General features: G+C 44.7%; 1 protein-coding gene across 4 annotated transcripts in view; it reads left to right on the forward strand.

The window, feature by feature from the left end:
* Nucleotides 1–24921, forward strand: part of MID2 (midline 2) — a 98409-nt gene that overhangs the window by 17594 nt on the left and 55894 nt on the right. For all 4 annotated transcript variants that reach the window (XM_035006872.1, XM_035006862.1, XM_035006844.1 and 1 more), the window contains exon 3: nucleotides 10167–10262. In XM_035006872.1, coding sequence (XP_034862763.1) covers nucleotides 10167–10262 — 96 coding nt within the window. The remainder of the gene's footprint in view (nucleotides 1–10166; nucleotides 10263–24921) is intronic.

Raw genomic sequence — 24921 nt, forward strand, 5'->3', positions numbered from 1 at the left:
CATGGGAGTCCTATAGGAGAAGGGGAAGGAGGATAGTACAGACATCTAGGGGTTTTATTTTCTGGCCAGTAAGTGAAATGGGGTTTATTTGTTCTTTTCGGTTCTGGAGCCTTACTTTTGGCCTTTATAACTACCCTTTCTGTACTAACCTCCCTGAGTAGGATTAGTGGTCTCTAGTATTTATTTGTTCAATAAAGAATAAACACACTGTTATGTTGTAAGACGGAAGGTCAGAATAACCAGAAGCCAGCTTGTCTTCTTAACATGTGCTCAATCCAGATTAGAGGGTTTGGGATACTTACTATGGTTTATTATCCTTATTTAGTTGTCCATTCTAAGTACATGCCCTTCCGAAGTCCACTAGTAGTTCAATTAATTCTTCAATTGCAAAGAACAATTTTGTTCACGGCAGTTATTACAGTAGAAAGGCCTATCACAGTCATTATTTCCTCCATCCCTTCTCTTTCCACTTAACCAGTCCCAATATATATTCTTAGCTCATGATATGTGCCGTATTTCTATAAAAATGCTTCACATGTTAAGAGTTTTCATTGGTCCGCGAGTTTCTCCCCTTGGAAAAGATCGATACTATTGCATTAATAAACGTTGGCTTTATAAAAAGAGGTCAAATTTCAGTGGCTCTGTATTGATGACAGATTGCAACTCGATGTTCTAAGTCCCGTATGACTTGGTTCGCATGCCGCCCTTCCGTCTTTCCCCCCTACCACTCTCAGACATGCCCAGGCTAGCCTCCTGACTGTCTGCTCAACACACCACTCCTCTCTGCTGCCTCCTAACTTTGACCCATGGTCTTTTCTTGACCGGCTTAGGAATCCTACCCGTTTTTTAGTCCCCAGCTAAAACCCCACAAGGCCCACTCCAAAACACCCCAACTATCCCATAAATTCTTTGAGGCCAGGCACAATGTCTTTTATTTCTTCAGTATCCTCCTTAGTGCCTTGCACAGATACTATATGCTCAAGACATCCAAGTGAATGGAACCTTTATAACGGATCTGCGGGAAGTACACCACCAGCATCTATAGCTTGCTTTATAAAGCTCTCATCTTGTAAGATATAAATCTGTCTTGCCATTGTGACTACTTTAGAGGTCTGAAAAAAAAGATCTTCTGTGGACTACTGATAATGTTAAAAACCAGAGTGTTAAGAGAAGTATGGCATGTCCTTAATTTTAAGTGCCTATTCATTTGGATTGCTGGATTTTCCAACTGCCTAACCCTATGGTGACATCTGTATAAATCAGATGCAATTATTATAATTCTCTTTGAGAGTGATGTCTTCACATTTCCATGCCCATAGCCTGCCAAAAATATAGCTGATGAAAACCAGGGGGAATAGAGGAATTTCCTGAAAGGAATAAACAAGCACATTTTCTTTTTCTCATTACATTTCCACAAATTCATTACTACAAATAATTCTTAAATGCAGTTACATTTACATATCAGGGATCTTGTTGTTATAAAATATTACCTGGCACTACAGAAAGCTTTTTGTTATGGGAAAGTAAAGCGTGCACGCACGCACACACACACACACTCACCCTGCCCCCCCCCCCCACACACACACAGAAAGAGAGGCTGAGACAGAGAGAGCTAAAGATTGCTAGACAAAGAGAAGGGAGATATGAGACTTGGAGAATGTTCAAAGGAAAGCCACAACGAGAGTTAAAAGGTTGGAAAATATGATATTCTAGAATCTTATCAGAGTTGATTACTTGCCCTTCTTCCTACTCAGTCACTCTGTCATCCACCCACCCATTCTCACTCAGCTACCACCTTCTCCCAGTCATTTGTCTGCTCACCCACTCGACACCCACTTCTGTCTGCCAAGACAGATACCCTCTCAACTTATCTACCACTGGGCATTTGACTGTTTTGGAACCAGCATGACTATTAATATAAGAGAAAGAAAGAAATATCTTCATGAAAGCCTGGGTTGAGAGGGAGTATATTTGCATACATATGTATGTGTCGCCATATATGAGTGTGTGTATTTCTGCATGGCTGAGCAGCTGCGAATGATTCTGTTTGTTTGTCTATGTATATCTATAAATGTGTGTCACTGTGCGTGAGGAGGAGAGAGCGTCCATGTTCATCTTCTGTGGGCGTATCTGTAGAGAAGTTGGGTATGAGGATTCCACGCGTGTAAGGCCATGAGCGTGGTCCCCCTAAGAAGGGTCATGGCCTCAGTAGAACCTATCCTGAGACTAAGGATCTCCCTAATAAATGAGCCATGTCATAAATTCTCATGATAAGAAGAGGCTTCAGTGAGGCCAGGTTGGGTTACTGTAGGTGAGGGAGCAGAAAAAGTTGTTTCTCCATTTCACTCCCTTAGGTACTGAACCACAGTAGCAAAATATCATACAAGCAAAGTGTTTGGGTCCAGATTTGCACTCTCTACAGCATGGTGGTGGAGGTATGGGGGTGAAGGTAATGTCTGGCATGGGGTTTCTAAACTAGCTAAACTAGCCTTCAACTCCTGATCATAAAATCATTCCTACTTGTGGATCTGGCTTCTCTGTGGTCTCTTAATTGTCCATGACGTGCTCCCCATTATTTATAATATGTATCAAATCTCTACGCATTTTGTGGGGGGGCGGGGGGGATAAAATGCGTTTTATTCCATCTCGACTCAAATTGTGTGCTAAGACTCATCTGAACTCCTGTTCTTTTCCCTCTAATAATTATATGGAGTCTCTGGCTCTGTTCTCACATAGTATTAATGTGTTGGAAGATATTTTCTGTTGTTTTTTTATTGGTTTGAGAGCAGGCTTAGCAAGTGGATACTCCTATTATCTGCGCTATCTCTCTGTTTTTGTCATTTCTCTTGTCCCAAGTCTTCTCCTCACCACCATCTGCAAGGAGCTAATAATCGTCAGTCCGAGCACAATTTACAAAATGTTGACTCAGAGATTGATTCCTGGGCAGATGAAAATCCTGTCTATTCTTATTGGGCAAAGGGACATATTCCAGAAATATAATATAGGTGAGGAAAGATGAAGGAAAGAAGAATTATTAAGCCCAAAGAAGCGAAGTTGAAAGGGGGAAAATGTGATAATGACACGCAAGTTCTCGAAGGGTTGATGTAATGAGGTAATGTCTTGTTCTTTATCTCCCCTGAAGACAGAACAGATATTAACTTAAACTGTAGCACCAGAGATCGAGGCCAGGGATTCATTCATTCACTTAACAAACAATTCATGAACACTCATTTTGTTTACTGAACACTTCAACTGTTCGAGTCATCGTGGTAGGAGCTGGGGACACAGGAAATCAGGCACAGTCCCCGCCCTGCAGAGCTTTGAACTTACTAAGAGAGACAGATAAGTACATCAAAAATTCCAAAGCAGTATGGTAAGCGCCATGACCGAGGTGTGCACAGGATGCTAGGACGCACGAAGGAAGAATTAGGGAAAGGGAGTCATGGGGCTCAAAACAGGGAATCATGAATGAATTAGTTGGAGAGGTGGGTCAAACTGGAGGCCGTGAAGAACGAGTTGGCAGGACTTGGGTGAATGGCTGACTGTATGGTTACAGATGGTGGAGAGAAAGAATTAAAAAATGACTTTGGAGTAGGAGATGTCTTAAAGAATAGTGGTACTGGGGATAGAAATGGGGAAATTAGGTCGGAGCTAGCAGTTTTGGCGGGATGATTTGACTTTAGCTTTGAGTTTGCTATGATCGTGGGTCATTCAACATTCGTTCATTCATCAAACATTTACTGAATACCTGTTAGATGCCAAGCACCAGAAAGGATGTTGGGGTTACATTGATAAAGAGAGCACAGTCCCAACCCTGGTGGAGCTTTCAGCTCACTGTGGGGAGACAGATAGTTAAGGACACAGTTACAAGACAGTGTGGTGAGTTCTATGACAGTGGAAGCACAAGGGATTGAGAGAGAGCATGGGAGGGACATCCATCAAAAGAGACTTTGGGCGGATTTTTGGATGCCCTATTGGGGGACGGGGATGGAGTAAGGGGCAGCCAGGGCTCTCACAGAAAGAAAATAGTTTGCTCAAATATCTGGAGGAGGGAAAACATGGGGGTACTCTCAGAAATAAAAGGGCAAATGTTCTAGAAGGAGTTGAAATTCAGGCCTCTGTGGTGGCTGAAAGATCAGGGCTAGAGACGTAGATTGAGTGCCTTCAGCATGGAGGTAGAGTCATGCAGTGGTGAGCTGAGTGAGGGCTCAGGATTGAGCCTCGAGGCACACTCAGGGCCTAGAAGGTAGGCATGAGCAAGAGCGTGTGAAAGAGGAAGGCTAGGATGTGCACGAGAGGCAGGAACTGAAGAGGAATATTTCAAGTAGAATACAACATTGAGGACTCCAGGAAAGTAGAGTCGGCTTTGGCTCACTATTCTGTTATCAAAATAAAACACTGGATTTAGGTTTTTAGTACGGGTTTTCTTTTAGAAGGTCCAAATAAAAATTTACACACTTAAGCTAGAGATTTAGCCATGCAATGCACCTGAGGAGAGGGGAAAGAAAAAAAAAAATGCAGGATGGTTTGCGTTAGCATTCCTGATAAGGGCATTAGGGGAGTCATGGGTCTTTGCGGAATGATGTCAGAACATTCTGGAAAGAAGAGGGATGGCCACCTGGTTCCCACCAGGGAGGGTTCACCTGGCTTGACGACCAGTCTGGCTATTCTCCAATGAACTTCAAGTAGAGTAGAGCTTGTGGATCCAGCATATCACCTGTATCTCATTCTGGGACATAGCCCGGATCTACACAACAGCAAATAAATGTTTGGGGAAGGAGTACACTCTGGCAGAAGGGGTGTGGGCTTCAGTTGGTGGACCAGATGGTGTGTTCTGCTGTTGAAAGGCCATATGTAATTGATACATAAAGTGACAGACTGAAGCAAAAGCAAAGTAAGTATTTTAAGACAAGCAGTTAAAAAAAGAAAGCAGAATGTGACCCCAAAAGTGTGCTAAGATTTTTGGTTACCGGCCTTTGGACTAGCTAGGAACATCAGTGAGCAGACAGGATGTCAGGAAAAAAGAGCATGTCGATAAATAGTCATGGGGTCACTGGCTCAGATCATTTTTGAAGATGAAGCTGCCTTCTGTGAATTGGGAAGCCTCCAGGTTTGGGGTCCATCAGCCTTTCTTCCCTTCCCTTCTCCTCCTGCATCTGCCAAAGGTCAATTCCCACATCAGAACAGTTGGAATCGCATGTAGATTTAAATAACATTCCCCTCATGCCTTCTAGAAAGCAAAAGAGTTTACAGGCATTTGGTGACAGTTCTCCGTGTTTCAATAGAACAGGCAGAAAGGCATCACCCCTTTCTAGGCTTCAAGACGAGCCGTGTCAGGTAGGGGTGTGTCAGTGTGCTCACCTGTGTGTGAATACATGTGCCTTCACGGAGCATGACAAGTGGCGATCGTGGTCGAGAGCGTGTGCCATCACGGGAATGCCTGGCTTTAATGACGAGGCAGTGTTTTGACGGATAGCTTGGTTTCTTGAGGGAGCCAGTGAGAAAGTTACCTGAAACAACGTGTGTCTAGAGAAATGGAGGAAAAAAAAAAAACCCCAGCAATTGGGGCTCCTGGGTGGCTCAGTCGGTTAAGGCCTTCGGCTGGGGTCAGGGTCCCGGGGTCCTGGGATCAAGCCCCGCGTCAGGCTCCCTGCTCAGCGGATAGAGAAATGGAGGAAAAAAAAAAACAACCAGCAATTGGGGCTCCTGGGTGGCTCAGTCGGTTAAGGCCTTCGGCTGGGGTCAGGGTCCCGGGGTCCTGGGATCAAGCCCCGCGTCAGGCTCCCTGCTCAGCGGAGAGTCTGCTTCTCCCTCTCCGTCCCCTCTCCCGCCTGCTCGTGCTCTTGCTCTCTCTCAAATGAATAAATAAAAATCTTAAAAAAAAAAACCCCAGTAATTACTTGAGAGGGTTAAAGAAGCCATTTCTTTTTATGGAATGCTGTCTGGAAGAACAGCGCATGCCTGGTATCTCAGACATGGCCAAAATTCTCCTCTTTGTGAAGGGTAGAACAGAACACAAAGAGGCCAAGTCTACACGATACAACCGAAGCGGAACTCAGATAAAAAACCGGAATCAGTGTTGACCGTCAGTTTAGCTCACTTGGGCCTTTTAAAACCTCAGTTACGCAAAGCAGCCAAGTATCCCCCCTCACGTGGTGCTGCTTAGACCCGTGTAGAATTTCGTGAAGGCTGTAATGATGGAGTCATCTGGAGGTGACGAGGGGCTTAGTCTCATGGTGCACCCCCACTCTCTGACCCCCACACAGGGGAAGCACAGAAGGACCCAGAGGTAACCTCCTGCGGCAGGAAATGGGAGCTTCATCCTGCTCCCCTGCCAACCTCCTGTTCCCCGTTTCCTCCCAGCAGATATCTCCATTCCAATCTCCCCTGCCACTCTGGCCCTCTCTTTGTCATGGTTCAGCTTTCTGAGAAAGCTACACTAACGAGGCCTAGACAGAGGGAGCCAGGCTCAGTGATTCACTGGACAGCACCAGAGAAGAACAAAACAAACGGGTGTTTTAAAACCAACCTGCAACAATACAATACCAGAAAGACGCGTTGAATTTTCCATAAGCAGACTTGTACACACACACACACACACACACACACACACACACACACACACACAGACACGTGTTCTCTTGGTCTACTTCGCCAAAATATAGGCAAGATAATGACTTGGCTAAATCAATGAAATCATTCGAGCCTACCATGGCCCCGAATTTCTAGTTCTAAATGACTCGCCAGTGCCAGGCGTGATAAGGAAGGGTGAAGAAACGGAATGCATACTTGCAGCAATGCTCCGTTTCCCTTTGCATATGTTCATTATCGAGAATCAATTCCAGTTTGAGAGGAGGCTTTCATTCCTTGCAAATGAAGAGGAAGTGAGTAAGTAAATGTTCGGGGTTTTCCTCAAATTATGTCTCATAACGTAAGAAAACAGTGGCAAAAAGCCATCAGCAGATGGTGTTTTCATTAGCCAGAGATTTATTTTTCCAAGCATTTTCATATTAATGAAGTAAGGTTGAAATTAGAGTCATCTTGTCCATTCTAGTTCTGTGGTGTTAAAATGTGCTGGCTTTCTGCAAATTGCTAGGGGGCCGAAGCAAAATAAGCATTTGCCATAATTTTTGATGGTAACCCAAGGTCCATAGTCAAACCAGACCCCAAATTATGTGTTCAGCCCTAATTTTTGTTTTCAGTGGCTTTACAGAAGCTGCGAGTCTCAGTGCTGGGCCATAAATGAGGAACACACGGCAGGGGCACTTAGCCCTGCTCGACACTATGAATTATTTATAGGCTATTAGTTTAGAGACAAGTGTTGCAACAGGTTGCATGGACTCGTTAGAAAACATTTTCCCCATGGAATCCTGTATTTGAATGGAAACGCATTACAGTTTGAAACACAGGTTTCTAATACTGTATCCGCTCTGAGTTCATCAAGCTACATTATGTCTACCTCCTCAGTCCCTATAGTCAATGGTGAGACATGGGATTTCCATTGGTCTAGGAATCTGGACCTCTGTGCTAGTAGAAGTCATAACCGATGGGGCCCATTGCCTATACCCACTGTCTAACCTAAGCTGGACAATTTCATCGAACCATAACTCTGTCTTAGTCACCCCCCAAGCCAAATTTTTGAAGAGGAGTCCAGACATGCCACCTCCACATCGTCACTACCGAGGGACCCCCTAACTCTGTACCTTTTGGCATTTGCTTCCAAACCCCACGGAAACGCCTTTTTCAGAGGTCACCAGTGACTTCTAATGACCAAATCCAACTGCTTTTTCTTAGTCCTCCTATTTCTTGCCCTCTCTGCATAGCGGACAGTGACAAGTCCTTTCTCGAAACGTGTTTCTCTCGATTACCCTCTCAGCTTGGCCCAGACCTGCAGTACCAATGGCCTTGAACATCACAGCTTCCTCTTAACCAGTGTCCCTGCCCCTAGGCTCTCCTGTTTCAGTCTGCCCCACATTATTGCTGGTAGGTTGAGCTCATAAATGCTGCCCAGATTATGTCATTTTCTTGCTCCAAAGCCTTTGGCAAGTCCCCACTGCTAAAAAATAAAAATAGGTACAAAATCCCCACTTAAGCATTCAAGACCTTCAAAACAGGCCTCCAGCTCTATTTCCAACCTTGCCCCCCACTACTCTCCTGTACCCTCTATTCTAGCCAAATTCAACTTCTCTTCCCTGAACACGTCCTTATACTTTATTCCCTTTCACTCACATTATTCGTTGTGTATGGAACACCCTGTCCTCCTTCATTTCTGTGTGTTAAAATTCACCTTGTCCTTCAAGACCCGCCTTCGTTTCCCCTCCTCTTTCTCTTGGAATTCACTGCGTCCTCACTGGAGCAGGTGCTCATTACCTTTTGTTGTATCTGATCTCTGAACTTCTGCCATTTTTTTGTCTCGTGACATCTACTTAGCTTAGAGATCGTGTCCAAATCAACAGTTGCTGCCCTTCTTTCTCCCTTCTTCACTCTCTTTGCCCTTGCTAAGGAGAAGGCCATGGATGGAGACGGTTGGGGAGTTAAAGAGGGCCAGGGGAGACCCTGTGCCCAAGCCAAGAACAGTGGAATAAATGGGAGAAAATGACTTCCACGGGAATAAAGCCAAAGAAACCGAGGGAGATCTGGCAAGAAGGGGAGCAAAGCTTAAGCTGGTTCTCATAATCTAGTTTGAGAACAAGTGACATCAGACTGCCCATCCTGGAAATACATGTATCCATGGGAATACATCCTCTGGGATGGACTCATGGGCCAGTGCCAAGAATACTAAGGAGCCACAGCTACTTAGTAGATAAGAAAGGGGCCAAGTACATGAGTCTTCTCCCCATTCCTCCACTTCCCTTTGCTCCCCGCCCCCTCCATTCCCTCCTATCAAAAACATGAACTTTGAACAATACAAACCGTAGGAGCCATGGAGACAGCAACGAAGTGATGTACACAACCAAGGGAAGGAATGTTAGCAGAATAAGGGCCAAGAAGTTGGGGTATTACATTGCAACAGACTTGGTGGGGGTGTGGGGATGGTGAGTGAGAGAGGAGTGGATTTTGAGACTGGTCCTAGAGGAGAAGCCACCAGAGCTGAGGACTTGGGAATGGGGAGGAATATAAAAGCCCATTATCAACCTAGAGTGAATAACATTCTGTTTTTTTCACATAAGGAATGGGAGGGAGGAGCTTGCGCAACTGAAAATACGCTAAGAGTTCTGAGTACTGTTGTACTCTTGTTATTTTAAACAGATTTGCAAAGTGCTTCTCATGTGTACCAGAAAGGATCTATGTACCAGTGAGCAATCATAAGCAATGGATGTCCTACCTTGATACGTCAGGTGTCACGTTTTGAAGTCTGTCGTCTGCATGGGCTATTCCTTGGGGCCAAAGAAGGGAAGCTGTGAGATACAGTGCTCGATTTTGATGAACCTCGCAGTTAAAATACTATCTTTTTTTCCCCTGAAGGAAACTACTGATAAATCTAAAATGTTTCCAAGGGGAAAAAAAAAAAAAAACCAAGAACAAAAAATCATGAATACTGGGGCAAAGCTGTGACTGAGGCTAGAGAACTGGGTTCTAGGCCCAGCTTTGTCATCTACTAATTATAGGACTGCAAAGAACACTTTACCCCCATTCTGAAGCTCAGTTCTCATCTGTAAAATGCTGACATATCCTACCTCATGGATTGTTGTGGTTATTAAATGTTGTATATGAAATTGCCTATAGCATAGTGTCCGGCACGTACTATTTGTTCAATAAATTATGGTTCCCTTAGTCTACTCATCTGTAAAAGAGAGGATAATACCTCTTTTCCTTATGTCACTGGATTACTATGAAGGCAAAATGAAATACTATGAAATACTTTAAAAAGTTAAAAATATTGTAGAAAACATAAAGTCGCCTTAACATTAAATTCCTATATCCACGAAGTCATGATTGTCATCTTTTCCCCAATAACGAGAGCCTGGACCAAATGCACAGTGTTACTCATTAGCACCTAGAACAAACAGTGCTTGGCCCACAGCAAGGGCTCAATGAATCTTTGAAATGTTTGCCAACTGACTGAATGATCTCCACATGATATTGGTTCTTAAGCTCATTGAACCTTTCTTATTTTTTCCCCTCTTCCCTGTTTCCCTCTGGCTTCATACTCTCGGGGATGGCAGCAAACTCTGGAGATGAACCTCACCAACCTGGTTAAGCGCAACAGTGAACTAGAAAATCAAATGGCCAAACTAATACAGATCTGCCAGCAAGTTGAGGTATGTAACGGAAACTTTTGCAATTCTTTCAGAGGACCCAGATCAGGCGATCCTTGGGGGGAACACTTGAGTCTTGTCAAGAGTGTAGCTCAGCCATTTGGAATGAAGGGCTGAATGATAGTTCTAGGCAGTCTCATTCCCTTAAGATGCTTGTTCCAAGAAAAGTGGCAAATGGCTATTGTTTAAACAGAAATAGGTGGGTGGCGGCCATGAACTGGGGAGACAGCAGTCCAGGGGGTAATCCGTTCTTTCCAAGGGGTAGGCAATATGAGAATCCAACATGCAGCGTGTTTCCTCTTTCATCAAACTGGACATCTTAGCTCCCTAAAGAGATCCCTGGGGTGTCACAGGGGCAGCTGGGAATCCTGGGTCCTTGGAGTCGGGCGAGGTTCGTTCCGGGCAGTATTGTGTCTGTAAGAATGCTTATCAGGTTTGCTTCTCCTGTTCCTAGCCTCTCCTCCCTTTGTCCCCACGCACCTCCCTTGATCCTCACTCATCACCGTCCCACTTGCTCTTGTCATCAACAAATGCTCTCTATGTTCAAGTTGTCTGAATTGTAGAGTGTCATACAAGTCTCAAGTTTTTGAAACCTGTTACCTGCGTCAAGCTGACATCAAAGAGCAGAGCTTACAAGAGGAGTCAGTCTTTTCATAAGTGGATGTAATAAAAGAAAGATGTTACTTCTCTTTCTTTCTCAAGAGCACGGGACTTCAGCTGTAGCGTTTGGTTTCTGTGTTGGTTTTGTAAAAGAGGCAACGGTAGGACTTCAAGTCTAAAGCGGGTCGGGTAAAATGTTATAGCACTCTTCCTGGGCAGTGATTGGACAGAAATGTTTCTAATTCTATTTGTAATCTCATGGTCTAGTTGTAACCTTACTTGTGTGACAGATAAATGTAGTGGTTCAAGTTAAATCCCACCTAGGGATTTCTACTTAAGGGAGTGTGAGAATCTTCTAGTAAGAAAAAGAATCGTCTTATACTCCTAATTGTTTGGATGTCTTCAAGTCTTGCGTTTCTTAAAGTAGGGTGTACTTGGATGATGAGCATACCATAGCAATTTAATCCCTGCTGGGCACTCCGTTTGTGGAAGAGAGTGGTGCTGTATGGAGGGTGCAGAGAACACCAGTTAAACTCAGGGGCGAGATGTGGAAATGTAGCAGGGCATTTAGGGAGAAGCCCGAGGAATGGAAAGAAAGAACCCTGGAAGGTAAGTTACAAAATGGGGTTCTAGCCCTGGCACTGCCATTAACCGGTGATATGAATTTGACTAAGTCACTTAGCCTCTCCGCTTCAGGGTCCTTACCTGTAAAATAAGGGGTTGAACTGACTCCCTGACCTTCGATGTGTCTTCCAGATTTCACGGGTCATGATTCTGCAAATGGTTACTTTCTTTATTCTCTTCTTTGGTCTTTGATTTCGTCCTTTACTACGTGCGGGGAGAAACAAAGCAGAAGGCATTTTAGAGTGCTTTTCAGCTAGTCGAACTCTGTTCCACTCTATCAAAGCTTCTGATTATGCTGTTAGGTTACAGTATGAGAAACCCACACTAGTGTAGAGACAAGGAAGTATTGTACGCAGGAGACAAGATAAGGGATCCCTTGGCTTAGAATTCTCATGGTTGAGGGCGGGGTAACAGCTATAGTGAATAAAACGTGGTTAGAAATTATAATTATCACCTTCCTCATTCTCATCAAAAAGACTATTAAGTATAGTGTAAGTTGTAGTCAAATTAGCAAAGTAAGCAGTTTGTTTTCATTGCTTATTTGCCCTGAGACCTCTCCAACATCTCATCATCCCACCCCTGGGCAGTTTATCACTCTGACCAGCTTCACCCAAACAGAACCCGGTTCAAGCCCTTCCCAGCCCACCGCACCAATCAGACCTTTGTATTCAGGGCCCCACTCTTTTCAAGCAGCGAGGAGCTAGTCTCATAAAACAATGCATCATTGTGTTCAGAGAGGAGGACTCATTCTGGCCCTCTGGGTAACAGGCAATGTTTTAACAGTGCCTTTCTGAAGTCAGTATTCGGGCTTGAGCCTTGCAGGAGATGACACCAGCGCTGCCAAATATAAGCCAAGTGGGAGGGAAGAGCAGCCCCATGATGAACCAGCAAAGGGGGGTGCGGATTAAGAGGCTCCCTTAGAGATGCTCGTTAAATCCATTGCGTAGGCCGCTGTCTGCTCTGGCACACAAAAGGTCGCCTTTTGCTAATACTTACTTAGGCACGGCTTTGTACCAGGTACAAAGAAAACAGCATGGGCGGGCACAGTATCTGCCTTCGGAAGGCTTACACACTGCGCAAATCCACCCGGATACGGATATACACGTGCGGGCCATAGAGACAATGGAATAAAAATGTTAACCGACGGTTGGCAAAGAACCATGAGATCCGGCATTACATGTCAAGGGTGAGAGTGTATTTGGGGAGTTATCTCCATAGGCCCTCCAGTTTAGGATTCTTTTTTTTTTTTTTTTTTTTAAAGATTTCATTTATTTATTTGACAGAGACACAGCGAGAGAGGGAACGCAAGCAGGGGGAGTGGGAGAGAGAGAAGCAGGCTTCCCGCTGAGCAGGGGGCCCGATGCGGGGCTAGATCCCAGGAACCTGGGACCATGACCTGAGCCGAAGGCAGACATTTAGCGACTGAGCCCCCCAGGTTCCCCCAGTTTAGGATTCTATCTTTGACAGGAACCCTGCAAGATGGTTCATGGAAGAGTGTGGCTGTGCTCTATGACATCATCCCTTCTGAAAGGTTAGGGATGTGCCCTAAGCTTCCCCATAATAATAGGGTGAGTCCAGGGTACTTATTATGCTCATTCAGCGCAGAGCCTGTGTGTCCAGAAGGCTTTGGAACAAGCCCCGGGATTAGAAATGCAGTTAAAGAAGGGACTTGAGACTTCATAAATGCTTATAAATACTTTATACAATGAAATAAATAGTAGGAGACTGGCTGTTATGAGAACCGGACACTAAAGGGTGATGTGAATTTTTTTTTTTTTTTTCTTATTCTATCGAATCCAGCTTTGTCTATAAGGAATGACTCTATTCGCAGTGTGAACCAGGCCTTTCACGTTGGGCGGGGGTGGAGGATACCAGCGAAGGCACTTCTGAGAAAACTGGAATAGGGCTATTTTCCTGCCAGACCTGTTCCCCTTCCTTATTGTCTGCAAATGTTTTTGTCGCAGATTGACTTTTCATAAAGGGGCCGTAAATACTGCCTCTCTCCTGGTTCTTCCTTCTTGTTCTCTGTTCTCCCCAGAAAGTAAACAAAGCCGCAGTCTTCCTATTATTACAGAAACAGAGATTAAGATCACCACAGATTTGTTAGCTGAATTCCTTAGTAAGTCAGCCTGTTCCAGTTGCTGCCCAGCTTCCAGAATTCAGGGGATGGGCAGCTGGAAACTGTTTTTTTTTTTTTTTTTTTGGTTGGGGCTGGAGAGCATGGGAAGGAGGCAGGAGCAGAAGGAAGAGTCCTTTAATCTGGTTAAGGGAGGGCCATGCTTTGACCCTCTGGACTCTGGCCACTTGATCTCTATATATAGTTCTTTGTCCTTTCTCATCAGGCATCCTTTGTTTACATTTCCAAAGGAAATCTCTGTTTAATGCATAGCCAAGGGAAAATGTATACCAACAGATGAATATTTCCTCTTGGCTTCCAAGACCGCGCCGTTTTGTGAATAACAAGCATTCCTGAAAATATTGAGGGGAAGAAAAATAGTTAAGTACTTGGGGATCGGTCAGTTGACAACAAAGCATTTCTTGAGCCAACACTGCGTACTCAGTGCAGTGGGCAATTTGGGAACTATAAAAGAAACATATGCTGTTGCTGGCCTCCTGGAACTTTTGAGTCTAGCTAGGGAAAATACAGTTTCTAGTAAGAAAGAGAAGCATTTAGGAAGCAGCACGCAGTGTAGGGAAGGTAACCTTTCCGTTTTTCCTTCTTCAGCGTCGTTGGTAAGTTTCAGGGAACTGAGCCCACGAAAGCACCTTCCTGGATATTTTGTGTGGCATCTGTTTTCAGCAGTCCAATGGATTAGTCCATCCCAGAAGTCCCATGGGCAGATTGATTTCTTTCTGGTCCTTCTCAAGCCTTTTAAGGAGCTGGGTGGCTTCCCTTAGTTCGGTCTTAGCCTCAGTTGCTTTCGGAAGTCTTACTGTAGGTGGCTCCGCGTTCTCTGCCCTTTCTGCCCGTATCACACGCTGACAGGGTATTTGGCTTGCGAAGGGCAAGCAGCAATGCCTAACTGCTTCTCCAAGCATAAAAATAGGTGTTTGAATGGGAATTAATTTTTAAAAACCACGCTTCTGTGGATGACTTCAGCAGATGCTCCTTAAACGATTTAGAGTGGTGGAGCTGGGAGCAAGAATCGAATCGAAAGCATTAAAACACAGATCTGTTGGTTGGAAGAGTCTTCTCCAAGCCCCGAGAACATGATGAAATGAAGGAGTGAGTGGAGTGAAGTCAATGTAATCAGGGAAAATCTCATAGAGAAAATGCATTTTAGCCAAATGTTTCGGGAGGAAAAATAAATGACTCCCTCCGCTGAGACAGCGAGTGGAGAGGTATTAGAGGAGGTGGAAAAGAGCCTGTCATGTGGGCAAAATGGTATGCTACGCCCTGGGTGGACACTGGGTAGACAGAGATAAATAGGAAGCAGTCCCTGCCCTCAACTCAAGGGAGCTTACCTGACAGGTAAAATGTCAAATACAGTGCGAAGTGGTAATTATTGTAATGAAGGTAAGTGCAAGATGACAGGCTAGCGTGGAGAAAGAAACACGTAAGTCTGCCCGAGGGACTTAGGAAAGATGGCAGAATGGAAATTAAAAAAAAAAAAATCGAGTTCTCTTGAAATAAGTGTTGAATTTTTTGCTAATGAGAATGAGGTAAGGTAGTGAAGCGGACCCCATGCAAGAACACAGAAGGGTAAAGAGCACAGGGATGTGCGGGGCACGTCTTGGTTCAGCCAGAATGTGAAAGGTGAGACTCATTCATTGCAAGAGGTGAGTGTGGAGTCCCATGGGCTAGGGCCTAGATAATGAAGGGCCTTGTAGGCCATGCGTAGGTATTTGGACTTTGTCCTAAAGACTCTGGGGAGCCATGGAAGGATTTAAAGCAGGGGAATAACTGGATAAGACCTGCATTTCAGGATTGCTCTGGCTGTAGTACCCCCACCCCCGATGGAACAGGGGTCAAAGGTCAAAGGTGAAGGCAAAGAGGCCACTCAGGTGGCTTTTTACTGATGCAGGGAAAGACAAAGGCCCAACCTAAGGTAGTGGTAGTAGGGTTAGGGAGGAGGGGATACATTCAAAACACTTCTGGGAGGTAGAATTAGTATTACTTGGTGATCAGTTAGATGCAATGGGTGAAGGGGTGAAGAGAATAGTAGGATGATCCCCAGGTTTCTGGCTTGGGTCGCTGAATGGATGTGTCGCCTTTTAACTAAGTCAGGAAACACAGATGGAGGTCTTTTTAGACACCAGAGGTTTGTCACACTGTGAGCCAGATAGTCAGGTAAGAAATGCCTAGTAGGCAGGTGGCTGACTGGATCTGGAGGTCAGGAGTGAGGTCTGGGGAAGTGATAAAGACCTAGGACTCATCAGCACCTAAGTAGCACATAAAGCCACGGAGAAAGTCTAGAACGAGAAGGCCCGGGACAGATCAGCCCAATTGTTTGTCACGCAGAGTACAACGACAAAACGACCTTCCCGAAATAAATGGAGAGTGTGGAGCTTTTCATGAGATTACTGAAGAATGGTGTGCCCTTAGAAAATTTAAATATCAGAGGGGCGCCTGGGTGGCTCAGTCAGTTACGCATCTGACTCCTGGTTTTGGCTTCGGTCGTGATCTCAAGGCTGTGAGATCGAGCCCCGCCTCAGGCTCTGTGCTCAGCGAGGAGTCTGCTTGAGTTTCTCTCTCCCTCTCCCTCTGCCGCTCCCACCTGTGTGCTCTCTCTCTTTAAAAATAAATCTTTAAAAAATTTTAAGGGGCGCCTGGGTGGCTCAGTTGGTTAAGCGTCTGCCTTTGGCTCAGGTCATGATCTTAGGGTCCTGGGATTGAGCCCCACATTGGGCTCCCTGTTCAGCGGGGAGTCTGCTTCTCCTTCTCTCTCTGCCCCTCCCCCTGCTCATGCTCACTCTCTCTGTCTCTCTCTCAAATACATAAATAAAATCTTTAAAAAAATTTAAATATCCGAAGTAAATGATTCATTTGTGCAAACAATCAACATTTTCGAAATTACCTTCATACAGACTATACTAAGTAACACTTAATGAAGATTTCTTATGTTCCAAATAAGCACTTTATATATGTAAACTCATTTCATCCTTCCAACAGCTCTTAAAGTAAGCACTACTATTACCCCTGCTTTACAGGTAAAACATTGAGATACAGAGGGATTGAAGTGATTTACCAAGGTCATGCTGCTAGTAGGTAACAGAGTGGGGGTTTGAATCCAGTTACTTTAGCTCCAGAGCCTGGGCCCCTAACCACCCCGCTGTGCTTCCTTTGGCAAAGCCAAGGTACACACTGCTTGGATGTCTCTTGTCCATCACCAGTGGTTCCTGACCCATCGTGAGGATGATTTGGAGTCAGGGGTGTGAGTGAGGGATGTGAACGCCGGAGGAGAGCAAAAGAGAAATGAAAAACAGAAGGGAGGAGGAACACCGTCCAAATGGAGGATCACAACAGCAAAGGAAGAGAAGCCTTCAAGGTGTGGAAGGTTTGATAGAGTCCATTGGAGTAGTAGCAACATCATACGGGAAGGTATCATTAGTGACCTCTGAGAGAGAAGGTTCAGTGGGAAGGTGAGGATGGAAGACAGACTGAGAGAGGTCAAGGAGATAGTTAAGTTGTAAGGAAATGCAGACCACCAGGAGTTTGATAGCGAAGGTGAAAAGAGGACTAGAGTGGTAGTTATTAACCTTTTCAAGTGCAGAACAATCTGACTCACACACACACACACACACACACACACACACACACACTCTCACATAAACTCTAGTCGTTTATTCTGTGACCGGGCAGCTAGTAATAGGGGTCACTAGATCCACTCTGACTCACACCGCCCATGCTTCATTTCTCCTCCTCACTTGGCTTCCAGCCACCTCTCCAGCCCAGGGCCCTCTTGCCCAGCTCCAAAGCCTCAGTTTCTACAATTCTGTCCTTCCAGAAATGGTGCATAGGTTCTGGGATGCAGTGTGCCATGGTAGGTTTGGAGCTGGGCGGACAGGAGTCATGCTCGCTGTTGTAGCCTTGGACGTGTAACTAGTCTGCACTCGCTTTCATCATCTGTAGGACTTAGACTAATCAGACCTTGAAGGGAAAGGTAGTACATGCAACGCACTTGCTACTGTGCCTGGGATAGTCAAGGCTCAATAAATGGTAGTAGTAGTTGTTGTTGTAGTAGTGAGAGGAGTAGGAGTAATAATAGGAGTGGCTGTTAGCAATAGTAGTACTTAGTGATATTTCTGGGCACCACACCTTTGCCAGAGACTCCTCTCCCGGACCTCAGGACTTCTAGAGGTTTTTATCTTTATTTCCGAGGGTAGGGAGGACAGTGATTCCTGAATGCGCACCATCAATTTCCAATTTAACGTACATGAACTAGCACGCTTCTTGGGAAGGAGGGTGTAGTGAATTGTAGCACTAAAAATGTCGGGAATCTCAGCCATGTGACCCTAGTCAATAACCCAGCAACAACTCTGCGAAGGTGGTACAGTAAAAAGGGGTCTTGTGCTCAATAAGCTGCTCGTTTTCAGTTACTGAATTAAATTTTACCTAGTGGGGAAAAAGTTCACTGCCCTTCTGCAAGAATATCTAAGGGAGTCTTTAAGTTGATACTTAGGTAAACTTGCCCGTTATCGGGCCCAGATTCCTCTTGATTACTGCCTCTAAGCCAAGGCAAAATAAATAAATAAATAAATAAATAAATAAATAAATAAATAAATAAATGAATGAATGAATAAATGAATAAATGAATAAATAAAAATAAAAATAAATAGAAAAAAGAAAAGTTTTAGGGAGGGACACATACTTTCATTTCTAGTGGTTTTAAAAAGATAGCGTTCTTTGGGATTTTTAGAATGTTTATTAGCCAAAATGTTCTGTATTTTTGTGAGAGATCACAGAGTGAGTGGAGCCAACTTAACAGCTCCTGAGGAAGATTTGGGCTACTAGCACCTGGGGAGAATAAAATAGCTATTTTGAAACCAACGTGGAATTATAGGTGGAAAAAACGATTTCCATGAACAATGAAAAGTAAGTGCATAGTGACCTAGCCAGTCTATTCATTTATAGCACTGAAATGATTAATTCAGAGTATTACATCCAATCCTATTAAGTGTATGGCAATTGACTCTTAATATAGATGAAAAACCTAAATCAACTGTGGAAATCCAAGGTGTGGGCAGAGCCTATTTTTATACTAGGAAAGCAAAGGCTTTATGATTTTTCAGTCATCTAAAGCATTCCATTCTTTTTCAAACATACTTTTTGACAATTCTTGCTAAATTCCAGCGAAATAAAAAATTTGAGGACATGAACTGCTGCATTTGAAACATTTGGAGGGTATGGACACATGGCAGGGTTGTAAGGATAAAATGGGTTAGGATTAATACTGTTTCCTCTCCTCCTCCCCCACATCTGTAGGGCATCTAGGCTCTCTGGTGTAGTCATGTTTTCATAGTCAAAACAGTTCACAGAGGCACGCACTCTCGTTCTGTTTTTGCACTTTCTTTGGCACAATGAAGCTCATTTTATAGCCCCATTTCCCATCTGCTGCCTTCCCCCTCCAGCTCCCGTTTCTCGGTGTTCAAATTCCAGGTTACTCACCGAGTGACCAGAACACCTGTCTAATTTTGGACCCCCTCCTGGCTCCGCTCTTTGCACAGCCCACCCAGGTTCCCCATGTCCAGCATGCCCTTGGAAAGTTGGTGGAATTCTAATAATTCAAGCGAAAGTCCTGTCAAGTCCACTCTGTACCTTTAAATGTTTCCAGTTCTACCCCGACCTCCAATTTCTCTTGCCTCAATCCAACCCCCCAAAAACCAAACCAAGCCAAAACAAAGACAAAAAGCCCCCGTAAAATGAAAACAGCCACCACCACTACAACGGACATGCACATAGCCATTGAGATGCCCTTTCTGGGGCGCCTGGGTGGCACAGTCTGTTGGGCTTCTGCCTTCAGCTCAGGTCATGATCTCAGGGTCCTGGGATCGGGCCCCGAGCCCCGAGCCCCACGGCGTCTGGGTTCCCTGCTTAGTGGGGAGTCTGCTTCTCCCTCTCTTTCTGCCCTTACCCCCACTCGTGCACGCGTGCGCGCGCGCGCGCTCTCTCTCTCTCTCTCAAATAAATAAAATCTTCAAAAAAAAAAAGAAAGAAAGAAAGAAAGAAACGCCTCTCTAGAGAAGTCTAGCTGTGTGATAGGGTGAGCAGGGATTGGGAATGGGAAAGAATCCTAATTGAATCATATGTGCCGGGCTCTATGCTAGAGGCACTCTTGTCCCTGATCCCACTTCGTGTTGGGATGAGAGAAGTTAGATGCTTTTTTCCTCCCTTCATTAAATAGCTCTAGAGGCATAGATGGTCTCTTGGGAGGCCTGGCCCATGGCAAGCCTCTCAGGTACGGATCTCTGAGAGCCTGGAGCAGCTCTGTCCTCACAGCCCTTGGCGGGGTAGGAAGCAGAGGGAGGACTGCCGCTCGAGTTGGCAGAGGGAAGCAGGAGCGTCCGCCACTCAGGCACTTTTACTTGCTCAGATTATTTTTGTGCCGCGAGACCCAAGTGAGGGGTGAAAATCGAGCGGGCAGCTCCAGGTTGCCGACACGGACCCGAGTCACACGGGCAGTTTACTGTGGGACCTGCACTTCCTTCCTGAGACTGCTCGGTGGCGTCCTCCTCCTGGGCTTGTGCATGAGCGTGTTGCCAGGTAAATGCAGTCGCCACGCCACACGTGTTTCTCTTCATAGTTACAAAAGAGGTTGACAGCAAAGATGTACTCTCAAAAGCGGACTTAATGTTATCACATTTAAACAGCCTACGAATAAATACAATACCCCAATGACTGCAAATACACAGATTTCCTCAGAAGAAGAGCGGGTACGTTGTTAACTCTTAATGGTGGGCCCGTGTGCTTTTGGTGGAGATTACTGAGAAGTGCACGTATGCCCAGGGAATCAGCTCTTTACTCCACACCACAGCCCCCGCCCACTACTCCTCTCACCTAGGTCGTATGTTCAATCCAAGTTTACCCCTTCTCGGGCAGTTCTGGAAACTCTCATTACCGCCAAGAGCTTTGTGGGCATTAGCTCGTTTAATCCTCACAATAACCTTGTGAGGGAAGGACTGTTACGATTCTCAGTTTGCAGATGGGCAAACTGAGGCATAGAGCAGGGAACTAATTTGTACAAAGTCACAGATAAGTGGCAGAGGGAGGGTTGGTATCCGGCCAGACTCTGGAGTCCCTGCTCTTATAACCACATGCTGTATTAAAAGAGAAGCGAAAAGCTGAAAAGGTTCATCAATCAGTGGCTCTACATACCGCCTTTTGCAAGTTGCTGATTATCGTGCCTATGGTCAGGGTACAGACAGATGTCTATCTGGATAACCAGTCTTGGTGTGTTATGTGAGTGTGCATCCATGTGGGAATGGCCTGGTGTGTATCTGGAGCAGTATGTGGGCATGCCTTTTAAAAAAATATTTATTTATTTATTTGAGAGAGAATGAGTAGGGAGAAGGGCAGAGGCAGAGGGAGAAGCAGGCTCCCCGCTGAGCAAGGAGCCCGATGTGGGACTCGATCCCAGGACCCTGGGATCATGCATGACTTGAGCTAAAGGCAGATGCTTAACTGACTGAGCCACCCAGATGCCCTGGGCTGCCTTTCTTTGTGGTGATACGCTTTCCATAGAGCATGAACATGCTTTACGTGCCTTTGCACTTGCTATATGCATCTGTCTGTCTATTTCGTAGATGGCTGCCTCTGTGTGTGTGTGTGCGTATGTGTGTGTGTGTGTGTGTGTAGGGGTGATATTATAAAGAGGGCATATGTGGAAAGAAGAACATATGTCCAGTGAGAGAATTAGTGTTTAAACTGGATCGTGAGGTCTTCTTTGACCTCTGTTTTTTTTTCCCCCCTCAGAGGGTTCTTCACAAACCCCTGGTATTTTCCACATAAAGGAGGAGAAACTGGGACACAACTGGAGGAGATTGCCTTTTGTTTCCTCCGATTGGAAGTGTCGTCTCTTGTGTTCAGAGCAGGTTTCCCCTCTCGTCTCCTCTATATCCCACACCGGTTTCTAGCTTCTCCTTAGCAACATCAAAGGCACGAGACAATCATTGGCTTTGGAATAATTTTTTAAACCAGTGAAGCTTTAGCTACAAAACTACATTGTACCAATGGGGGTCCATGTCCTATAGAGCCACAGGGTTCCACCTTTAGCTCCTCCACGCCCACTCTATATCCGGGTAATTGTTCACTGGCACAGATCAGCGGGCGGAGGAGCGCGCAAAGATGTCTTCCTAGAAGCATGCCAGGTGGAGAGGCAATCACGGGACATGAGGACCGTCAGAGAAGGTGAGAGGAACAAGGCAGGAAAGGATCACAATGGGAGTTAGTCCGAAAGTATATGAAAAAGAAGGGGGAAACAATCACAGTGTGCCAGTTTACTACACACAACAGAATTCTTGCCAAGTTCATGGGGTGTTCTAGCACCCGAAGAGCTCTGAAATTTCTAGCCTCCCTATTCTGGGCTATTCTGGGATTCTGATTGCCACCCCGTCATCAGCCAAGAAATCTGAACTATTTTAGAAGGATTCCACTGGCTTTCGAATGAAATGGAATTTATGTTATATTGGTAGTACAGAGAGAACATTTATAGTTAAGAAGCAAAAAAAAAAAAAATCTGATCTCACACATGAGTAGGCAAATTGTATATTGTCTGCACGCCAGGGAGTAGAATTAAACATCTTCATGCTTTCACACTCCATTTCTGTCAAAACCAGGATATTGGCAGCAAACCATCTGAAGAAACCCACTGACCTCCAGTGAGTCCATGCTTAATGCTAACCCACTGTACAGCTGTTAACCCAGTGACACGTCATTAGCCCAGTAGGCGAAAGCAAATGGCGTTCCGTGGGTTTTGGTATTTATTATTTGTGGCCTTTTAAACAGTAACTACCCTTATAGAGAGTCAGTAAAACCTATGTCACTTTTTCCTTTGTGAACCTTTATCAGAAGGTATTTATTAAACTCCACTTGTGTGCTTCGTTAGCATTGTTTGAAGAGCTCTGGGGACTAGAGCAGGTATGTAAGTCACTGTCTTTGTCCTCAAGGACGTTATCTCATTTCATCCTCTCAAATGCCTCTGACATAGGCATGGTCATTATCCCCATTTTTTTTTATTAAAGATTTTATTTATTTATCCATTAGAGAGCGAGTGAGAGAGAAACAGCACGAGAGAGGAGAGGGTCAGAGGGAGAAGCAGGCTCCCCGCTGAGCCGGGAGCCTGATGTGGGACTCGATCCCAGGACCCCGGGATCATGACCCGAGCTGAAGGCAGTCGCCCAACCAACTGAGCCACCCAGGCGCCCCCCCATTTTTTTCAGATGAGTTAATTCAGATATCTAAGTGACTTAGGCAAGGGACGTGTTGGGACGTGAGATTTAGAGAGGCCAGGAGGGACCTGATCACAAAAGACCTGAAGACTCATGTTAAGAAGTTTGGAAGTCATCCCAAGGTCAGAAGGAAGCCAATTAAAAGTTAGTGTGAAGGCATTTTAAGTATGGGGATAGTGTGTCTTTAAACAGATTATGCTGCCTGGCTGCTGTGTTAAGAGCACGTTGAGAAGATTCAAGACCAAAGATGGAGGGACAAGGTAGGTGACTGTTGTAACATGGTGCATGGTACATAGTAGGTGCTCGGTGCACATTTGTTGGGTGGATGGATAGTTAGGTGGAGGGATGGGTGGATTAATTTAAGGAAGAGATTCTAGTGGACAGAACAAGTGAGGTAACAATAAAGGATAGAAGGGGACAGATTTGAGTTTTATTTAGGAAGTAAAATGTATGGGATTTGATCCTTCATTGGATATAGGGGATGAGAAAGGGAAGTTAAGAATGATGCCCAGGATTTCTGAGGGGCCAAGCGGTGCCATTTATTCATTTAAGGAACATTAGAGAAGAATCACATCTAAAGGAAAAGGATATGGGAAGGAGATGTGTTAGGTTTTGGAAACACTGAGTTCGTGGTGCCCGTGCTTAGGCAAACAAAAATGTCACTAAGCAGTTAGATACGTGGGTCTCAATTTCAGGAGAGGAGCTTAGGATGGAAATAAGGATAAGCAAGGCAAATAGGGATCTTTTTGGGGTGACAGAATTATTCTTAAGTTGGATTGCCGTAGTGATTACACGATTCCGTAAATTTACCAAAAATCATTGAATTGTCCCCTTAAAACAGATGCACTTAGTGGTATGTAAATTACATCTCAACAAAGATTTTAAAAACTAAAAAAAAAAAAGATAAGCAAGGCACTGTCATATAGATGGTATTGAGGCCTTTGAAGTGGGTGAAATCACATAAGAGAGTTCGTATATATTAGATGCCAGAATACTGGCATCTAAGGTACAAGCAAAGGAGTTGGGAGTGATCAGAAGGATAACTAGCAGAATTAGGGCCATGGAACCTGAGGGAAGAGAGTATAGTATTTACAGAAGTAAATGAACGATCTTTTTTGTTTTAATGAGAGGAGAGGCATAGATATCTTTAAATGCCAATGGGAAGGAGCCATTTGACAGGGAGAAATTGAGTGAAGGAAAGAGAAGGAAAGATGAATCAAGCAAGGACCCGGAGACGATGGGATGCAGAGCATAGGTAGAGGGGTGAACTTTCTAGGGGAGGAGAGATCTCACTTCTTTGTAACAGACAGGAGGGAAGGATGGTTGAGGATGCAGGTATGTTTGTTTATTGGCTTGTGAGAATTGGAGGGAATTCTCTAGAGTGAATCCTTTTCTCTTTGTGAAGAAGGAAGTAAAATCATTTGCTGTGTTTTTACTATGAGAAAGGAGGTGGTGAGGTTGGAACTTTGAGGACTGTTAAGAGTTGAATCCACTACATAGATGTAGAGAGAGCTGTTAAGAGGAATATAGGATCAGTAGGAAACATTGGGAGCCCACTTGAAGCTGAACACTAGGAATTCATTTATTTGTTTGTTTGTTTGTTTATTTTTAGAGAAAGAGCACGAGCCTGGGTGGGGTGGGGAGGGGCAGAGGATGAGGGAGAATCTTAAACAAGCTCCACACCCAGCACAGAGCCCGATGCGGGGCTCGATCTCATGACCCTGAGATCATGACCTGAGCCAAAATCAAAGGTTGGATGCTTAACTAACTGGGCACTACGAATTTAAAGGGGAATCAATCTATGCTTGTGTGATCAGCATATAGGTCACACTTAAAACCATGAGAATGAAAATGCCCAGGGAGAGTATGCTGGTTAGGTAAGGGGGGGGATGGAGATTATCTATCTATCTCTCTATCTATCTATCTATCTATCTATCTATCTATCTATCATCTATCTAATTTGTATCATTATATTAGTGATATAAACCTTTTGTCACCTGTGTTGTGATTTTTTTTTTTTTTTTTGGTTTGCCATTTATCTATATGCTTG

This window comes from Mirounga leonina, unplaced genomic scaffold, assembly GCF_011800145.1.
Source record: "Mirounga leonina isolate KUSES-001 unplaced genomic scaffold, KU_Mleo_1.0 Mir_101664, whole genome shotgun sequence".
Classification (NCBI taxonomy): domain Eukaryota; kingdom Metazoa; phylum Chordata; class Mammalia; order Carnivora; family Phocidae; genus Mirounga; species Mirounga leonina.